This window comes from Myotis lucifugus, unplaced genomic scaffold, assembly GCF_000147115.1.
Source record: "Myotis lucifugus unplaced genomic scaffold, Myoluc2.0 scaffold_157, whole genome shotgun sequence".
Lineage (NCBI taxonomy): Eukaryota > Metazoa > Chordata > Mammalia > Chiroptera > Vespertilionidae > Myotis > Myotis lucifugus.
Window position 1 is genome coordinate 1,789,564 of NW_005871205.1, and position 20,022 is coordinate 1,809,585.

Below are 20,022 nucleotides of genomic sequence, written 5' to 3' on the forward strand. Positions count from 1 at the left end.
GGCTTGGCCCATTCAGTTAGCTGCAAGCTGTTTAGTGCAAAGGGGGAGTAGAGAACAGGGAGAAGTGTTCAAGATGGGCCCAGAGGACTGGCTTTGATTCAGAGGCACCTGGGAGGTGTGGGGGTAGGATTAATTTCGTTTGGAAAAAGTGACCGCAGTGTAGGTAAAGGAGGGATAGTAAGGACAAGCGTGAGTGGGGTGACCAGTGAGGCGGTCACCACATCATCCGGGGGAGGGATGATGGAGGCTGGAGCATGTCGTGGGTGTGGGATGGAGGGGCTCTGGAGGTTGTGGGGAGTGTCATGGTGATAGAACTTAGGTGTGAGTTGATGAGACTCAGGGAAGAGGGAGAGGAAAGGGCCAAGTTGACCTCATGTTGCCCCAGGGATGCCATCCACATTGCCCTGTAGTTGCCCTAGTCCAGCTTTCTGACCAGGGGGCAGTCTCTGAGGAAAGAGTCGGGTGATACGCAGGTTGAAGGAACAAAAAGGAAGAGCTGGGTTTGGGGCATGTGGAGGTCAAGGAGCCTTTGGCACATTCATGAGGACCAGCAGGCTCAGGCTTCGGGATTAAGAGAGATTGGGGTTTAAAAGGGATGAGATGGTCCAGGGAGGTGGGAGCAAGAGGCTGGGGCTGTAGGTCTGACTCCCTCACCAACTAGTCACCTCTCTGATTGTGTGGCCATGACTGTCTTCCCCACTTCTGCATCCCAGGAGCCAGCACAGGGCCTGACCCAGAGGAGCTGCTCAGGGAGTATTTGCTGAAGGAATGAGTGAGTGAATAAATGAGTGAATGGCCAAGTAGCTTTGTGCTCTCTCTACTCAGTTACACAGATTCAGACACCCAATCCCCTGTCCACTGAGGCAAGAGCCCCTTCCTCAGGTTCTCCTGAGCCCCTGATCAAACCCCTGTGGGAAGAGGAAGTGCACACCACAGCCCCTCTTAGCCTAGGACACCGCTGAGGGGAGCAGTAGCCTCTTTGCTCACTGGTCCAGAACCCAACCATGTTTTAAGCCAACTGTCTAGCCTTGGCCTGAGGAGCCCCACCTCCAGCTGATGACCTTGAGCATTCCCCCTTGCTCCCATAGCAGGTATCTTTCTGGAAAGATAACACACTAGCCCCAGCTTTGCCCCTGCCCAATCCAGGTCACTCACCTTAATTTCCACACCGTAGCCAGGGTAGACAGAGATGTAGTAGAAACAGTCCAGGCCGACATCATGGGGTGAACTGGGGGCCGAGGGGGAGTCCAGAGAGCCCTCTGGGCCTGAGAAATTCCAGCTACAAGGGCCTGAGAGGCAGGAGGAGACACAAGGCTAAGCCCAGCCCTGGAGAAGTGGGTCCAGCCAAGGCTGACCTGTGTGTGTGTGTGTGTGTGTGTGTGTGTGTGTGTGTGTGTAGCCCACCGCTTGGGATGTCTATTCCCCTATTGAAAGAAGGGGACCACCTTCTCTTGAGCACTTTTTGTGTACAATCTTATCTCAGTTCTCACAATGGCTCAATGAGGTAAGTATTCTTATTGCCATTTTACAAATGTGGCTCAGAGAGGTTAAAGTTCCAAGGGCCTGGTGTAGTTGCTTCCAATGAGGATTTGAACCCAGGTCTATCTGGTTCCAATCTGCATGCCTCCTGCATCCTGGCCCTTGGTACTGAAGGGCAAGGCAAACTGGCACAGTGATGGAGAGAGGAATTTAGGGCCCCACAGCTCCCCCATATCCAGATCTGCAAGCCAGCAAGGAGCTGACCTGGTGGCTGGACTGTGGTGATGGTGGTGGTGATGATGGTGGTGGTGGTGGTGGTCTCCTCATCATCCCCTGAAGCCGTGGAGGTGGCGATGGTCCCCTCAATCCCAAGCCCTGTGGTCCGGGACATGACCTCTGGAGCCCATGGCCTGCCCATGTCTCCAGGACCCTCTTGGGTTGGAGTCCATGCTCTGCTAGGGGGCGTAGTACCCAGCTTCTCCCCTGGGCCTGTGGTGGGCACTGCCATGCTGGGCCCTGGAGGTAGGGGAGCTGTGACATGAAGCTCAGGGGGCTCTGACTCCAGGCTCCAGGGTCCTTCCCTGGACGGGGGCTGAGTGGGTGCTGCAGCTATGGCCGGAGTAGGGCTGGTGAAGACGGGGCGGCTGTCCTGGTTGGCCAGGCGGGGAAGGGGACTCGGGGTCTGTGGCGTAGGTGGATCAGGTTGAAAAGGCAGTGCCGGCCTCAGCTCTTCGCCTGTCTCCAGCCCCTCCTGTAGGAACTCCTCGAGCAGTGGGTGGTGGTTGAGCAGCTTCAGGGTGGGGGCGGTTGTGACGAAGTGGATGCCTCGTTCTGGCTGCTCAGGTGTGGGGGCTACTGTCCACTCCCCATCCGTCTCCTCGATGCCTGGGGCCTGACCTTCCGCCATGGTTGGGGCCTCTGAGGAGAGTCCTGAAATAACAACGGATGATCAGAGGTTTGCCCCCTGCCCTGTGGAGAGCAGCATCACACTCAGTCCAGGCAGTAGGAGATTCATCTTGTGGAGTGCGCTCACCACTGAGAATCACAGAACTGCAGAATTTCAGAGCTGGACATGGGATGATATCACATACTTCAAGAACGGCACATGAGCCCTGGCTGGTTTGGCTCAGTGGATAGAGCATTGGCCTGCGGACTGAAAGGTCCTGGGTTCGATTCCGGTCAAGGGCATGTACCTTGGTTACGGGCACATCCCCAGTGGGAAGTGTGCAGGAGGTGGCTGATCGATGTTTCTCTCTCATCGATGTTTCTAACTCTCTATCTCTCTCCCTTCCACTCTGTAAACAATCAATAAAATATATTAAAAAAAAAAGAATGGCACGTGAGTTATCCTCTCCCCTCCAGCACTAGAAGTGGACATTACTATCTATTATTGCACTATTCCCTGTTCTGTTCTCAGATTCAGCCTCAGACTCCTTCTCAATGCAGCACTCCAGGCAGCCAGGCTTAATTCCTCGGGCCGATGACAAATAAATATTTGCCCTGCCTAATGTAGCTCACAGGCTTATTGGACTGATGAGCAAACAGCCAAAGAAAGGAGGTGACTTGCTCAAACTCTATGACCAATCGGTTGACCTGAGATGACCCTTAGCAAGAGTGCCATCGCCCACCACAGTGACTGTTCTGCCTGAGATAACAGTTCACTTTTTGTTCTCAGTGAATCTGCTGGTCACTAGTCTCAGCAAATCATCATATATTTGGAATTTTATTTTGGACCAGAGGCCCGATGCATGAAATTTGTGTAAGGGTAAGCCTTCGCAGCCGCGGGCTGGCTGCCTCGATCCCTCCCTTGCAGCCCAGGTGGCCGCAGCCACGACTTGGTCCGGAAGGCCGTTGGGTCTAATTAGCATATTATGCTTTTATTATTATAGATTCCATCGTGTGTTTCCTTGTCTCATTGTCCCATTTCTCTCACTTCTCAGTCATTTCTTTTCTCTCTCTCACTATATATCTATCTGCATTTCTCTATATCTATCTATCTATCTATCTATCTATCTATCTATCTAATTTGCCAGCTCTGAGAAAGCTGGGAGAAAATTTTGATTCTAACATCTCTCAAAATGGCTGCAAGAAGACTTGAAGGGAAACAGCCAGGGCGAGATAGTTTGCAAGGAGAAGGTTGGCTCCTCTGCGTGTCTGGTGGTGGGTGTCATTCCACGGCTCACACCCACCCCATGGATTGGCAGGCGTGAGGAAGCGGCAGATGGCTTACATTCTGTTCAGGAGACTATGGCAGCTCTGATGTGTCAGACAAATGAGAGCAGGGAGGAAATTGGGGTGAGGAAGGTGGGTACAGGTCAGAGGGCTCTCCATTCCTCTGGGTTTTGATGCCATAAAGCCCCGAGAAACCAGGACCAACCCCTATCTCCTGAGATGCCCACGAAAGCAACCCATCTGTGCCTTGGCATTCTGCGCCAGACACTGGCAACACAGTGCCCAAACTAGATGTCCAGCCAGGCCCAGACCCCCTGGAGCAGATGGTTGCCAGGGCCCTGTGTCTTTCATCTGAGTCAGTGATGGAAGGTCTAGGCAGTGCCCTGCCAGGACTGTCTTTACCTCCCCCCACAGATGTCACATGGTCGTTGCCAGGTGAGCTGAGACTGATCTCAGTGTGGCACAAGGAAGAGAAGCCTTTCCCGGGGGCTCCAGTGTTTGCCCCTCCCAGGATTGCCCAATAAAAGACGTGGCCTATGGCCCCCAGGATAGGTACTCGTGGGATTCTTCACTGGGAGAGTGCAAAGATCCTCTTTCTCAGGAAGGGTCCATAGTGGGCACAGCTCCTCCCGCTGGCTGCCAGGTGGGTGCTGGGCAATGGAGCAGAGCTAATGGGCACCTCCCGTCACTGTCGATTGCACTGATTGTGTTATCTGGGGGCACTGAGCACTTGGTTAAATGGGACTGAGATAGCATATCAAACGAGCAAATTGATTCTGCAATCAGCTGCCACTTGGTCCCAGAGGGTGCCACCCACTGTCAGAGAGGGTAAGATAATCTCGGGGAGACAAGCCATTTCTGGGAAGAGGGCATCTTCAGACACCCTGGTTAACTCCGATGGAAGCCTGAGGCCCTGTGACACTCCCCGTCCCTACACCCCCCACCCCACCCTACAGTCTCTCTGCCTGGGCTGGCCAAGTTCAAAGGTGCAGACTGACAAAGGGGGAGAGTGTGTGATTCAGGAGACGTCAGGGACCCAGATGCCCAGTCTCATCAGGTACCTATTATGTGCCAGACACTGAGTCAGGCTGTTCCCAGACCTGTATTATTTAATTGACACTACACCTCTATGAAATGAGAATCTTATCCCCACATGACAGACAAAGAACCTGAAGCCTAGAGAGGTGAGGTGAGGACTTGCCCCGTGACACAGGGGTGGAGCTGGGATTTGAACCGACGCTGATCTGGCTTCAAAGCTTTAGTCTTTCCTCACCGGCCTGCCTCGCAGAAGAGACTAGAGCTACCCAGCAGAGACATTCCAGCCAGTGGAGGAAACTAAGGCTTAGAGAGAGGATGGACTTGTCCAAGGGATCATACAGGTTCGAAGTGGAGCTGGGGCCATGGTCTCAGGCTTCTGGAACCTGAGTTGAGTCTTAGCCAAGCTAGGCTGGGACCCAGGGAGCCCCCACCGCATTCCCGAAGCACATCTGAGTCTGGGACCCAAACCAGAGACCCAACAGCACTGCTCCACAGGGCTGGGGCACAGGGTCTCACCTACCCAGGTTCCTTCAAATGTCAGCTCCGCCACTTAAACATCGTGTGAACCTGGGCGAGTTTTTGTATCACTGGCTATAAAATGGGCGCTTTGGAGGCGTTTTGTGAGACTCTGAATGCTCTAAATAGCAGTTTCCTGGGGGCACTGAGGGAGCGGCCATAGTACTGCGAGGCTGGGCAGCCCCCTGCCAGGGTAAGGCTGAGAGGCAGGCTTCTAGAGTGGGGAGGCTGCTGGCCCAGGGTGAGGCCTGTACTCTCGGGGCCCATGTTCCTTGTTGTGTGGCTGAGATGTGGAGATCAATGTGGTACCACCCTGCAAAATGCAGCGACCTTCAAGGCCTGCGTGTCTGTGGGGGACATGCCCACAGCAAGACAGTCCCCATGATGATCCCCAACTGCCCAACCCACCCAGTGCCTGAACATGGGAATGTACTCCCCCAAACCCCCCCAAGTTGGCAGTATCCTAGGCCTGGGTCTGGGAAATACCACTCCCCTTCCCCCACCACCATTGTGGAGGCAGAGGCTGCCCAGAGCTTCTCGCCGCCCCCAGCCCTGGAGTGGCCCTGCAGCCGCCCGGGCCCTCCCCCTGCATTAGCTCTTAAGCTATGCAAATAGACATCGGAGGGAGCCCTGTTTAAAGTATTTAGACGAAATGAAAAAAGGCTTTCATCGGCACTAATGAGCCATTCAGGATGCTTCCCCGGTGGATTCTCCCTCTCCTGCCTCCTGGCCCGTGCCACCCCCCTATGTCGCCCCTCTGGGGATTGGAGGCCCCCTCCCCCACAGTCCCAGCTCGGGCCTCCCAGGGAAGGTCTCTGGCTCTGCCCCCTCCTCCCAGGGCCCAGCTGGGTAAATGTAGAGATGAGGGCCCACGTGTTCTACCCTGACAGGCTCAGATTAGAATGGGAGGAGGGGTGCCTAGTGAATGTCTAGGGGAAGCCAAAACATTTGGGGGGACGGTTCTTTAGAGCATCCAGCTAGGTAGGTGCGATTGTCATTGTCTGATAGTTGGGGAAACCGAAGCTCAGAGAGGCCCAGGAGGCTGCCAGGGGTCACAGTGCCGTGAAGCTGGAATTGGTCTGTGTGGACCACGCAACAGTTTACGACTCCAGATGCCATCTCAGGGCCAACTGGGCTGTCCCCGTGGGGCTATTTTCCTGCAGATCTTTCTGCACCACACAGCCAGAAATCCTCAGCTACAATCCTCACCGGCTGTCTGACCTGGGCAGGGGGCTGTGCCCACGGAGCCTCTGTTTCTTCGTCTGTGGACTGGGGACATCTTGAGTTTGGTGAGGACCATCTATGTTCTCATCTGCCAGCCCCACCCCATCCTCTGCAAGGGCAGCCCCTGCAGGGGTGCAAGGTATTCCCCTTCCACGGCCTGAGCTGCTGGCCCCTTGGAGGTAGACACAGGAGCAGAATCCAGAGTTCTGAGGTGTCAGACTTGGTTCCCTCCTATGGTGGCACCAGCTCTGGGATGGGGTGCGGGCGGCAGGACAGCAGGTAGGTACAGGGGGAGCCTGGGGGATGCAGTGGGCAAGGAGCCCACCCCGCTGGGTTCTGGAGGTTAAGCTGGCCCAGCACAGGGAGAATGAGAATTTAATGGGATCCATTTATTAGCCCATAAAAGTTAATGAGTTTATTCTAGAGGTTTCTTGGCCCCTTTGAAGTTTTAATAGGGGATTAGTGAGGGCCTGGCCCCTGCAGAACCCCTATTATCCTAGAGCCCCAGGGAGGGAAGAGGGGCCCTGGGAGTGAGAGTGCCTGAGCTCCCCAGAGCCAGGGCCTGGTCTCCACAGTGAGGGTTTCACTGGGCCACCCCGCATGCTGACCTGAGGGGCCCCAGCTGGAGGCTGGTGGGGCCAAATAGGATCCCTGAAGCCCTAGGCGACGTCCAGTTCTAGAGGCTTCTAATTACACGTGCTACTGAAATAACTACCTACCCCTACAGCATCTTTGCATCTGCGGTAGGTTTGCTGCTGTTTGACTACTTGTATTAACAAGTAGTTAAGGGAAGGCAATAATATAAGGCCCATATGACAAATGGGGAAACTGAGACCCAGAGCTGGGAGGTGGCTTCTCCAAGGTTACCTAGAACATACAGCAGAGCCAGAATGGACACATTCCTGTGGCCTGGAGCCAGGCAGCTGGGGCTGGTAACAGTTGCTATTACTCAGTGCTAACTGTGTGTGGACCATGCCCTTAGCACCCTAACATGTCATCTCTTCTCCTCTCCTTACTCCAGGGAGGTCCCTAGAGACAAGGACAGGGAGGCCCAGAATGGTTAATTGACTTGTCCGAGGTCGCACAGTTAATGAGTGGCAAGCCTGGGAGCAGAACCCAGATGTGGGCAGCTCCACAGCTCAGCTCTGTGCACTGCTCCCACAGGCCCTCGGCTGTAGCTCCTGGGGCCTCCTACTGTCTCCCCACCAGCCTGGCCACCACCACCTGAGGCACTTGTGCTGGGAGCCCTGTATCTCAGGGTGATGGGGAAGGAAGTCCTGATCGTGTCCTGGAGGGGCAGTTGCGAGGGTGGGCACAGAGATATACTCAAAGGGATCTTCTCTTCCTCTTTCGGGCCCACTTGCTCACTATGTCTCTTCAAACTCTCCCCATCCTACCGGGCCCACCTCCTATCCCCGCTCTGGGGAGCCAGCCCTGCCTGGCCCGCTGAGTGACAATAGCTCCTTCTGACCTCCTGAGGGAACCTCAGCCCGTGTACAGCTTGCACTGATGGACAAGGATCCAGCCGGAGGCATCTCTCTTTTCCTCCATCTCTGTCCACAATAGCGGACTCTTGGTGGTCGGCACAGTGAAGGGTGGACTCAGGGCACACAGTTTCCAAGCTGGGATTCTGCCCTTCTGCACCCTGGGAAGGCTCTCTGCTCCCCAGTGCACCTGGCCCTTGGCCAGCAGGGTAGCTAGGGATGGGCAGGGTGGGTCCTGCAGGGAGAAGATAGGCAGCCAGAACAGCAGTGTCCCAGTACAGCCCCCACTGGCAGCTGATGAAGAGTGTCTGCTGGCAAAGCTGGCGGGTCCCCTGGCCCCAACTACCCTCCCCTCCCCTGCCTCTGACCACCTCCCAGCACAGCCTCTTACTACCCTCCCTTGGTCAGCCCCTGGCTGTCAGTCAAATACACAATGCAGATATGAATGGGGGATCTCCTCTCGGCCAGGCTCCCAGCAAGGAAGTGGTTGATCCTAGAATCTGAATCCTTTTAGTCTTTGTGGGCATCTCATCCCTTCCTCATTTGTGCAGGTGGCAACGGAGTCCCAGGTCACACAGCGAACATGGGGCAGGGCTGGGACTTAGGCTATTGGGGCTCAGAGAGCATCTGGCCCAACTGCTCTGAAGCATGAGCCCTCCAGTGCTCTGGGCTGTCTACCACCCATGGGTATAAACCTTCAGGGACAGAGAGCGCACTGCTTCCTGAGCTGCCAGGGCAGCTATTTCCCTCATTGTGCTGGCGTGGGTGGTGGGTAACCCTGGGCTTCGGCGTCTTCAGGGTTGGGGTCTCCTTGCCAGATGGAGGAATGGGTGGGGGTGGTGGGCAACAGCCAGGAAGCGGCCCACTGGTCCTGGTCCTGCCCCTTTACTAGGTCCCTATGTGCAAATCACTTCCCCAACCTGAGCCTCTATTTCCCCAACCGTAAAATGGATTCAGTATCTAAGGACCCTCCCTGCCAGCTCTCATATTATAGGATCCCATGAGCCACAAAGGGCTCTGTGAATAAAAATATTGAATGCTGCTATTTACTGAGAATTTACCACACTCCTAGCACCATTCTAAGTGCTTTACCAGAATTAATTCATTTAATCCTCATGATAACTCTATGAGATATGAACCTTTATTATCCCATTTTATAGATGAGGAAACTGGGACCCAGTTCCCAAGTTACCAGTTTGGACATATCATGTTCAAACCCAGAGGTGGGCCAGCCCTGGAGTGGCGCTGGTCTAGCAGAGCTTTCTGCGAGGATGGAAATGTTTTATATCTGTGTCCAATGTGAGAACCAGTAGCCACACATGATTACTGAGCACTTGAAATGTGGCTAGTGAGACCGAGGAACAGATTTAAAATTTTATTTCATGTTAATGAATTTATACTTAAAGAGCCACCTGCGGCGAGCGGTTACCAAAATGGAAAGCTCAGTCCCATAACGGCCTCTCAGCGCTTGCAGTGTTTGTCACCTCTCAGAAGGGAAGAGCCTGGAGTGGGGGGTTCCCAGAGGAGAGTTAAGATAGGGTGGCAGTGTCTGCTCCCCTCCTTCGGACCTGGGAAAACTGGGGACTTGGGTTGGCGAGGGAAAGATGACAAGGAGCCCTGGGACTTTAAATTTTTCATAAAGGCCCCAGGGAGCTGGGCCCATCAGCCACTTACTCCTTAGGGAGGATTAGTGGCATCTACCAATGACGTTTGCTTCCCAGCCTTGGCTGAGCACTGCTGTGCTGAGGGATGGGGTGTTTGGTGGGTAATTTTGGGAGCTCAGGCAGAGCCAGTTTAGGAGGACTTTATGGGGGAAGGACAGCCAGGAATGCTTGGCCTGTGTGATCTGGCCCAGAACTGGCCCAGGGCGTGTGACTGTTCCCTGGTGATTCCTGATGTGCTCTACTGACTTGCCGCTGTCTCACTGCCCAGTCAGGAGCACAGGGGCCTGGTCTGGCCAGAGTGGGGGCCACACTCCCACTTACTGATTACCTGCTACAGGTCAGGCATGGACCTTCTAGAGAGCTGTCTTCCGCCCAGAATGACACTTTTTGCATTTATAATCCATATTTTACATCAAAACATTAAAAAAGAATAGTTTTATATTTTTAGAGAGAGGGAACGGGAGAGGGGGAGAGAGAGAGGGAGAAACATCGATATAACATTAATCGGCTGCCTCCTGCACACCTCCTACCAGGGATGGAGCCTGCACTCTGGGCATGTGCCCTGACTGGGAATTGAACCTGCAATCTTTCGGTGCATGGGACGACACCCAACATACACCCAACCAACTGAGCCACACTGGTCAGGGCCATATTTTACTACACTTTACATGTGAAGGAACTGAGACTGAGAAACAGAGTTAATCATCCTAGTTCATATAGGAGAAAAGTGGTAAATAAGGGGTTTGAACTGGGTCTGCTTGCTTCACAGCCTGAGCTCAATATTTCTACAGCACTGAGCTGCTGCTTCATAGGAACATGTGTGTGTGTGCATGTGAGTATGTGGGCCTGTGTGTGCACATGAATGCATGTGTGTGTGTGTGTGTGTGTGTGTGTGTGTCCCAACATATGCATTGGCCACAAGTCATTACCATTTGTCCTTGCCCATGTTCACTGCACCGTGGAACCTGGCTTCACACAGTCCTCAAGGCCAGAAAGACCCTAGCTCCCAGAAGGGATACACCTTTTCCCAAGGCAACTGCTCTGCTCCCCGCTTTTCACTCTGCTGCCTTCTTGGACCCCAACCCGATCCTTCCTGGGGCCATGTGGCCTGGACAGTCCCTCAGGCTCTGGGTGCCTGGAGGGGAAGAAGAACACAGCACTGAGCTATGGCGGGGCCTGCCTTTTTCTCCCCACTGCCCCTCCCTCCCATGAGGCTGTGACCAGGGGCCCAGGGTAGAGGGAACTCCCAGCTAACTGCCACGTTCTCCGCTTTCCAATTTAAAATCTAATATGGTTTTGCCACTGCAGAGCTGGGGTCTGGAGAGGTGATTAATGAGGCCTCTGCTACAGAGTCACCTGCTGCGCTCTACACCTTCCCCTGCGGCCCTGCGTGTGTTCCCCCTCCTGCCTGCCTGCTGGCCCTGGGGACCTGGGGGTCCAGGCCCTGCCTGCCCACAGTTCCTGGGGCTGGGCAGGTGGCACAGGAGCTGGAGGCTTGGAGTGGGGGTTGGGAAGAGAAAGGAGCTGGCAGTGGAGGTGGGGACAGTAGAATCGACCCCCACCCCTGGGCAGGCTGGAAGGAGTGGAACAGCGGGGGCCTCCTTTGGCACCACCTCCCTAACTGGGAAGGTAAGTAATCAATTTCCCATGCTCCACCAATTATGCCGGCTCTCAGTAGTGTGGCCAGGGCAGGGGACAGACATGGCCCCTGCGCTGGTGCTCGGGTGAGCCCTCTCCTAGCACCAACAGCTCCTACCACCACCTTGTCAGCAGCAGGGACCATATTTCTCTGAATGAAAAACCTTGGAAATGTCAGCTGGGCTGAGGGAGGCTGTGAAAGCAGGAACTGCATTCTCCCTGGAGCTAGTACCAGGGCTGGCTCAGCCCAGCCCAGTGGTGAAGTTGGGAACAGGGGGTGATCTAGGGAGGAGCAGCCATCCCCTCCATCCTCTGCCCCTGCCCAGCTCCAAGCATCTGCCAAGGACAGTCCTTCCCAGCCACCGAGCCCAGCAAGACAGGACCATAAGGTGCCAGGGCTTGAGATCAGGTACCATCCTGGGCTCCTGATCAGCAGCTCTGAGCTGCTGCCTCCTCCCAGCCCCCACCCTGAAGTTCAAAAGCCAGCACCCATTGCTGTTGTCCCAGCACCTGTGTCCACCTCTGAGATGAATGACCAACCCAGTAGCCCCAAGATTTCCCCCCATATATTTTTTATTGATTTCAGAAAGAGAGGGAGAGGGAGAGAGAGATAGGAACATCAATGATGAGAGAAAATCATTGATTGGCTGCCTCCTGCACGCCTCCTACTGGGGATTGAGCTTGCAACCCGGGCATGTGCCCTGACTGGTAATTGAACCATGACCTCCTGGTTCATAGGTAAATGCTCAACCACTCAGCCACGCTGGCCGGGCTGTCTGGCTTTTTACTCAGGTATTCTAGAAAGTCTTTGGGTGGGTGGATGGAGAGCCACAGCCCCTCTGTTATCAGTGTCCAACCGCAGGGGCTGATGGAGCCTCATGGTGGGTAGTGCTAAAGGTGGAGGGGCCTGGCAAGGCGGGGGACTGTGCTCTGTTGACTTGCTGCTTTCCTTCTGTATGGTTCTTGACCCCCGTCTCATCTCCACCTGCTGGTCAGTGTTTGCTGAGCATCTGGTGGGCTCGGCTGTGTGTGTGCATACATGCGAGTCTGCAAGTGTACATATATATATGCATGTGCTTGGGGGCGGCATGAGGTGGGAGGTGGGAGATGGAGGTGTGAGAAAAAGACCTAGGGAGAGATTTAACATTTTCCAGCACCTACTGTGTGCCAGGGTCTGCTGGCCCACTCACCTACACTATCTGATTAATCTTCCCCATCCCACAGATCAGCGGTTCTCAACCTGTGGGTCGAGACCCCTTTGGGGGTCGAATGACCCTTTCACAGGGGTCACCTAAGACCATCGGAAAACACATATATAATTACATATTGTGTTTGTGATTAATCACTATGCTTTAATTATGTTCAATTTGTAACAATGAAATTGGGGGTCACCACAACATGAGGAACTGTATTAAAGGGTCGCGGCATTAGGAAGGTTGAGAACCACTGCCACAGATAGAGAAATAGGATCAGATAGCTGAGAGAAGTGCTCTAGCTGGGCAACCATTAGCCCAGGAGACTGACCTGGAGCTGTCCCTGCCCTGCAGAGCCTAAGAGACAGATAGAAGGACAGATGCAGGAACAAAAGATCTCTGAAAGCAAGGGCAGCCTGAGCCCATAGGGCAGACACCGACTCGGAGAGGCCAGGGCTGCCTTCCTTCTTGGTCCCTAGGTTCAGGCTCCTTGAACTGCTGTACCCTACCCCTCCCAGCTGGTGTCAGTTTTCAGATCAGCTGGGACAGTGATGGGGTGGAACCCAGAAGCCCCAAGGATCTGGAGGGCCAGGGGCTCTAAGCGTGGTCTTTTGGCAAAGTTGAGCCTTAGCAAGAATCTGAAACCTCTCTGGAAAGTGCCAGGGCGGCACCAGAGGTCCCTGGGCGTGGTGGGGTGGTAGTCACATCCAGGTATGCCTCCCTCCCCCTGACTTCCTGACACTCTGAGCCCTTTTCTGCCTCTCCAGCTTCCATGGGGGAGACCCCGGAGGTCTGGCCTTACTTCCAAACGGCCTGGGGAACAGTCACTGGAGGCCTGAGCTCTGCCCTTAGGGACTTGGAGGCGGCAGAGGGAGGACAGCCTGGGACCTTCTCCCAGCCCAGGTAAGTAGAAGGAAGCCTAACCTGCCCCAGAGTGTGGGCCCTGCACCTGTAGTCGATCCCAGGCTCCCCTTGCCAACATGGCCTTGTTAGACTGAGGGGAAAGGGCCTTACCTGCCCAGCACCCCAGCCTGTGAGGCTCCCCAGGCTTGGCCTGTCTATAACCCCATTCCCCCAGCAAGTCTGAGTGGGGGAGGGGAGGGGTGCAGAGCTGCTAAAAATAGCAGCGGCAGCTCCAGCTCTGAGTCTCCTTGAGGGATCAGTAGAGCCCAAGAGTGGGGAAGAAGAGAGTGGGAGGGGCTCTGGGGGAGGGAGAGACAGGCCTGAGCTGGGGCCTGCTGTGCTTACACCAAGGACCACAGTCCCAAGATACAGAGACAGAGGACACGATGTGTAGGGACGTGTGGACACAGACACCCCAGGAATAGATGGACAAGCAGGGCAGAGATGTGCACAGACGTGGCTACCTGCACAACTGGGGCTTCTCCCCGAGACCCCTAGGAACCCCAAATAGGCCCAGCTGGCATACCTCCAACCCTCCAGTCTTCTCTCTTACCCTAACCTTGCTTTGACCTCCAAGGACCCTGCCAGTCTGGGTGTGCGGACACCTTGAGTAGAGAGTGCTAGGACCTCTTCCTCTGTCCCTTCCAAATTCTTCCGCTTGAGGCCCAGGGCAGGGAAGATACCAGGGGCCCCAGAGGAGCATCAGCAATGCAGATGCAACAGGGATCAGACTCAGGGCGCCACTCAGGTGGCTGGGGCTTCAGGAGCACCACCCCAACCTGATCAGCAGGCTTCTTCCTAGCCTGGGCTGGCAGGCACTGGGTGGGGGGGGGGGTAGGGGATAGGGGGTGGGGGGAAGGTGTCTAGGCCCAGTAGGGCAGGGGTGGGCTCTGCCAGTAGATTGGCAAGAACTGAGTGGGCAGTGAAGGAAGGAGGACAAAGGAGGCTGAATAAGCAAAGGTACAAATGATTTCTTGATCTCTCGTGCATCCTTTGTTTGGTCCCTTTGCCTGGAGATGCCATGGACTCTTCTGTACTCAGAAGAAGGTGACTCCTTCATCTACTCTATTTCCTCTGATCAGCCAGAAAAGAGGGCAGGAGGGAGCCTGCCAGCTGCCAGACCAGATGTTTCAAACCACCAGCACATCCCTTGCTGGATGTAAATGATGTCTAAGACAATGTCCATAAGAGCGGTGAGCCAGGAGGAGGCCCTTAGAAGCACCCCGAACCCAGCCTTCATCGCTCTGCACTTCTAGTCTCGCCTTCCTGGTCAGACCTGGGCCAGCTGTCTCAACTGTCCAGCCCTGGGCTCCTCCAGCTTCTGATCCAGCCCCTCCAGCTTCTGATCCAGCTCCTCCTGGTGATGGACAGCTCTGGCTGCTGGCGGACCCTCCCCTCAAGCAGGTCTTCTGGTTTCTTTCCAGTACCAACTCCTCTGATTTCCTTGGATCTTGCTGCTATTCTATGAAAGAGGTGGGACAGGCACCGTGAATCCCAAGGAAGCTGAGGCACAGGAAGGTGACACAACTTGCCCAAGATCACCCAGCCAGCAAGAGCCAATATTGGGTTTAAACCCTGGGGTTCTGGCTCCCTGACCAGTACTCTTCTAATTATGTTCTTCCTGTGGGGCTACACCCTCCTCCTGACCCACAACTTGGCTCTCCACACTGCTCCCTCCCAGGCTCTGGGACTCCCTAGGCACCTGCTGGCTGGTGGGACCCAGGCCAGACACTCAGCAGGTGGCTGCTAGGGGGACAAAGGAACTGGTGCTCAGCTGCTGGGCTGGGAGGGAGGGAGGAAGACGCTATGGAGGAGAGGAAGCTCTGGACTGGGAGTGTGGAGGGGCAGGGTCTGCCTCTGTGCCTTTAATAAGGAGCCAGCATGCAAAGGGGGGTGGGGTGGGTAAAACAGCATACAAATGAGCATCTGTGGGGGGCGGTGATCTGTGGTTCAGGCACATTTCACAGTTCTGCCCTCTCAGCCCGATGACCAGCTGGAAGGAGGGTCCTGAGGGTGGAGAGAGGAGCTTGTGGGGAAGGGAGGAGTGGGGGATTGGAGGAGATGCTGAGGTTGATGCCAGGATACAGGCTGGGCCCCTGGGGACTGCACCAGTGGAGGGGGGAGACCCACTGCGTGGATTCCGCAACACATGTGGCTTGGTGGCAACAGGGACCCTGCACCTGCTCTCCCTTGTTGGGGGATTAGGGAAACACCCAGACCCTGCAGAGATGGGAAGAGCTGTGGGAATGTAGGCCCAGGGATCCCCGAGGCTTGCTGGGCCCTCAAAGACCCACAAAGTGAGCCCTCTTGCTAGAGATAGAAAAACTGAGGCCCAGAGCAGTCCTTGGCAAGAAATCTCTTGTTCTTAGGAAGGTGAGTGGCTGGACCATGTAGGTGCTATTGGCATCTCATTTGAATCTCATTTAATCAAAATCAGAGGGTCCTTGGTCTAGCTGGGGCGGCAGTCACAGCTGAGCTTATTAAGAAGGCAGCTCCCCGTCTAACCTGAGTTCCTGAAGGGCAGGGATTATGTTGTATTCCTGCCCATCAGAGCGCCTGTTAGGTGCTGAATAGAATGGAAATGGATGGGTGGATGAAGGATGGACAGGCTAAGTTCCTGATGGGAGCTATTTAGTGTCCAGAGGACAGAGAAAGCTCTCTGGGCTGAATGATCAGGAAAAGAGAGTGTAGGAGAACTGAAATAAGCCGAAGGACCCAGAGTAGCATTCTAGGTATGGAAAAGTGCCGGAGCAAAAACTGATAGATGTACAAGGCATACACAGGGCCTAGGGGTCACTCTAGCATCCTCACCCAGTCTCTCCGTTGTCCCCCTTCCCACACCCACTCAGTTCCTTTTTGTCTCCTGGCAGAGCCCCTTGTCCCTGCTGGGCCCAGCCAGGACCTCCCACCCCCACCCCTTCCCGCCAGCCCGCCTGCCAGCAAGACTGCAGACTCTGCAGCCGGAGACCTGGATTGTTGTTGGAAAAGCGGCAGGTTTGTTTGCTCCAGAGCCCGCCGAGAAATCTCAACAATCAATGGCCAACAACACTGCCGGCGGCTTCAGCATCGATCGGCCCTCCTATGCCAGGGTTGGCAGTTGGGTATAGGTAGGCAGGCTTGGCGTCTAGCCCATCTAGGAGCTGAGCTTCAGGCCAGCTTGGGTCTTCTCACCTGGGGGCTGGGGCTGAGGGGGGCTGAGGGGATGGGGGGCAGCCTAGGATGCCAAGACTAGAGTGACTGGTCCTATCATTCTCCAAGGCTCCCAAAGGGTGAGAGGATGAGTCACGCAAGGTCACTGACCTCTGGGCCAAGATTCAGGGTTCACCTCACTCCCAGCCCTGTGCTGTACCCTGATCTCCAAGTGTCAGAAAGGAAGTGTTATTGCTTTGCTACTAAGGATTGAGCCAGATAAAATGTTTCTAATCTACAGCTGTAAGGACTGAGGGTAGACATCAAGAAGATAAGCCACTGTCATCACCAGAAATGTGCTGGAAGAAAGTTAGGGGCCATTTACCTGGGTCTGTCTGGCAGCGTGGGCTTGAACTGGCCTATAAAATGCAGATAATAGCTTCTATCTCGTAGAATGATATGAGGACTAAATGAGTGAATGTATATAAAGCACTTAGTACAGTGCCTGGCACATAGTTAATGCCCAATAAATGTTTGCTATTATGGTTGCTGCTATTTTATTCTTGTTGTTATTGTTATTATTAGGAGAGTGATACTCTCCTGGGTTCCCATCTGCCTCTACGGAGGCTCTGCTTCAGGCTGGCGGTTGGGTACAGTTACCAACTGGCTAAAGCAAAAATGGGCAGGCGATTTGGAGGAGCCTTATAGCTTATTGGCTTGGAGCCCAGGATAACTGACTTCATCTCTCTGAAACTCTGTTTTCCCATCTGTAAAGTGGGACATAACTAGTCCCTTGTTGTGTTAAATAGAAAAAGGATGTGGAAGGTTTGGCTCCTGAGTGTTCTGGGCCATACCTCACGCCTCAATACATGTTTGTGAAGTGAATGAACCCTAGATGGGTGTACCCCAGGGACTGCTCTTTTAGGAGACGTGAAAGGTCTGTGGGCATGAATTGTGGTCCTGAATAACACCTTGACCCCCACCTTCCCTTCATGAGCATGACGGGTTCAGAGCTGTCCCCAAGGTTTCCTTCCAAGCTCTGTGAGGGTGTGTGAAGCTGAGATAAATGAGGGGGCTTTGAAGCCAGATGGAATGGGGTTGCCTTCCCTTTACCTCAGTCCTTAAGTTCATACAGGGCACCCCAGAGGTGGTGGGTAGGTATTGGAGGAGGGAGTCAAGAAGCCTGGACTCCAGGCTTAACTCTGCCACCGTGCAACTCCCGTGAGTTTATTCAGTATGTATTTAATGTCTGCCGTGTGCTAGGCTCTGCCACTGGGGACACGAGCAGTGGTAGCAGTAAGAAGTGGCTGGCGGGAGGTTTTAGCCCTCTCAGAATGGCCATCAGCACCCCATCTCCAAGCCACTTCAGGCTGATGGTGTGACAGCTTAATTTGTGGAAGGAAAAAACTAAGTAAAGGCTATAATTTACAGTCGGGATAATAGGCCAACCGTTAGGAAATCTATGTAAAAATAGTGTGGTTGTTATGCAAACTCAGCTTCAAGACGCAGTCTCAGCTGCCATGCATCCACCGCTGCTCGCTCCTTTCGAAATAGTCAGCTGACCCCAAACTTCTTCCAAATAGGAATTCTGGAGCTGCCCCAGGATGGAGGGGGTGAGCAAAACAGACTTGGTGGCCTCAGTCTTGCTCCTGGAGCGGAGCATCAAGCAATCAGGCGCTCACGACCCAACACAATGAGTACCTTCATGGGGGAAGCCAGGGGATGGTGGGAGCACAGGAGTCCCCTGACCCAACTGGAGGTCAGGTGAGGCTTCCTTTGAAAACCATATCATAGATGATTCATATGTGCTAAGGAATTACATGAAGTGCCTACCAAGCCAAGACCTGGAGTGAGGCAGGTTGGCCAAGGGGGAGAAAAGAATTTCAGGCAGAAGGAATGGCAAGAACCCAGGGCTGTTGAGAACATGGCTAGTTTGGGGAACTGATTGGTCTGGCTGGGTAAGTCGGCTTCCTGCTAGAATTAGTCTGGAAGAGGCCTTGAAGACCTCCTAGTGTCTGCTGTCCACCTCCCAGCTAATGACCAGGCCGGGCAGCATTTCTTTCTGCCTTCCCCCAGCCTCTTACATACAGACCCTGGCTCTTCCTCCCTGAGAGGAAGCTGGGGACCCAGGAATCTGCATGACTTGACAGCCTGTGGAGGCTCTGCAGGACTTGACAGCCCGTGGAGGGCTGATCTCAGACTTGGCAACCACCAGAGTGGTGCAACCTTACCCTGGATGTTGCAGAAAGTAGAGACCCACAGCCCAGCTAGCGTGGCTCAATTGGTTGAGCGTCAACCTATGAACCAGGAGGTCAAGGTTTGATTCCTGGTCAGGGCATATGCCCAGGTTGCAGGCTCGATCCCCAGTGTGGGGAGTGCAGGAGGCAGCCGATCTGTGATTCTCTCTCATTATTGATGTTTCTATCTCTCTCCCTTTCTTTTCCTCTCTGAAATCAATAAAAATATATTTTAAAAAGAAAAGAAAGTAGAGATACGGAGAGGACCGAAGCACGCCTGAGGCCACACAGAGAGCTTGGGCTCCTAACCGTCTGGGCCGAGAGTCCCTTCACTAAAGTAACCTCTACCTATAGGCTCTTTCCCACACTCTCTTTCTTGTTTGCTGGGTGGGGTGCCTTGCTCTGATAGTTCTGCCCAGGTGGGGGCGCAGCATCCTTGAGCTGAGCTCAGCCTGGCAACTGGGCCTGAAAGGGCTTGGAGAGTTGGGGACAAGGAGGGTGGGAGGAGACTGGAGGGATTGGGCACCTAGGGCAGGGTGGAAGGAGGGGCTAAGGAAACAGGCTTTCTGATATGCCCTCCACCATTCAGGCAGCCATGGTGGGAGGGGTAGAGAAGCTCTAATTAAGCCCAGTTTCTAATTAAGCCCAGCCCCTGTGTCTCCTCGATCCCCATTAGCTCCCCATGGTGTCCCTAAGGCATTTTAAGCTGCCACCCTGCTGAGGACGCTGGGACCGCTGCCAGGGCTTGCCAAGCCTGAAGAGCTTAGGCCCGTGAGGGGCAAAAAAAATCAACCCATAATTCCCCTCCGTCCGTGGCAGTTTCTAGGTCCTCCAGTCTCCTCAGAAGCACAGGGGAGCCTCCTGCCCACCATGTCAACCTCTGGGGCTCTGAGTGGAAACTAGATTGGCTCCCATGCAGTCTTGTCCCCAGCACCCACTTTTTGCCTCCAAAATGCCAGGCTGGGGGACCGGGAGCAGGGCTGGTATTGGCTTTGGCTGCAGCCCCCAGACTCAGGAATGTTCTTTCAGAACCCTGAGCCCAGCACAGAGTCTGCAGGAAGCAGCAATTACCATTTTAGGTTAAGACAGCCCTGGTTTGTTAACCCTTGCGGTGCTGGATGCCAAACCCTCTTCCTCCTCCTCTCTTTCCCCCTCCATACACCATGCTCCAAGTTCTCGGCAGAGTGAGCAACCCCTACTTGTCATCTCCTCCCTCCCTCTTTCCACCAGGCACCCGGAGTTCAGAGAGGTGGAGCATCCCTTTTAAGGTCACACAGCCACGGAGGCAGCCTCTGCCCCCTGGAGACTCAACTACAGCCCTTTCTCTGCCACTACCACCTTGGTA

General features: G+C 54.5%; 1 protein-coding gene across 2 annotated transcripts in view; it reads right to left on the reverse strand.

Moving 5' to 3' along the window:
• SEZ6 (seizure related 6 homolog) overlaps nucleotides 1-2,419 on the reverse strand; it is a 24,742-nt gene extending 22,323 nt beyond the window's left edge. For both annotated transcript variants that reach the window (XM_023759551.1, XM_023759550.1), the window contains exons 1-2: nucleotides 1,744-2,419; nucleotides 1,156-1,289 (exon numbers count right to left, since the gene is read on the reverse strand). In XM_023759551.1, coding sequence (XP_023615319.1) covers nucleotides 1,156-1,289; nucleotides 1,744-2,386 — 777 coding nt within the window. In that variant the 5' untranslated portion in view covers nucleotides 2,387-2,419. The remainder of the gene's footprint in view (nucleotides 1-1,155; nucleotides 1,290-1,743) is intronic.
• Between the last annotated feature and the right edge of the window lie 17,603 nt (nucleotides 2,420-20,022).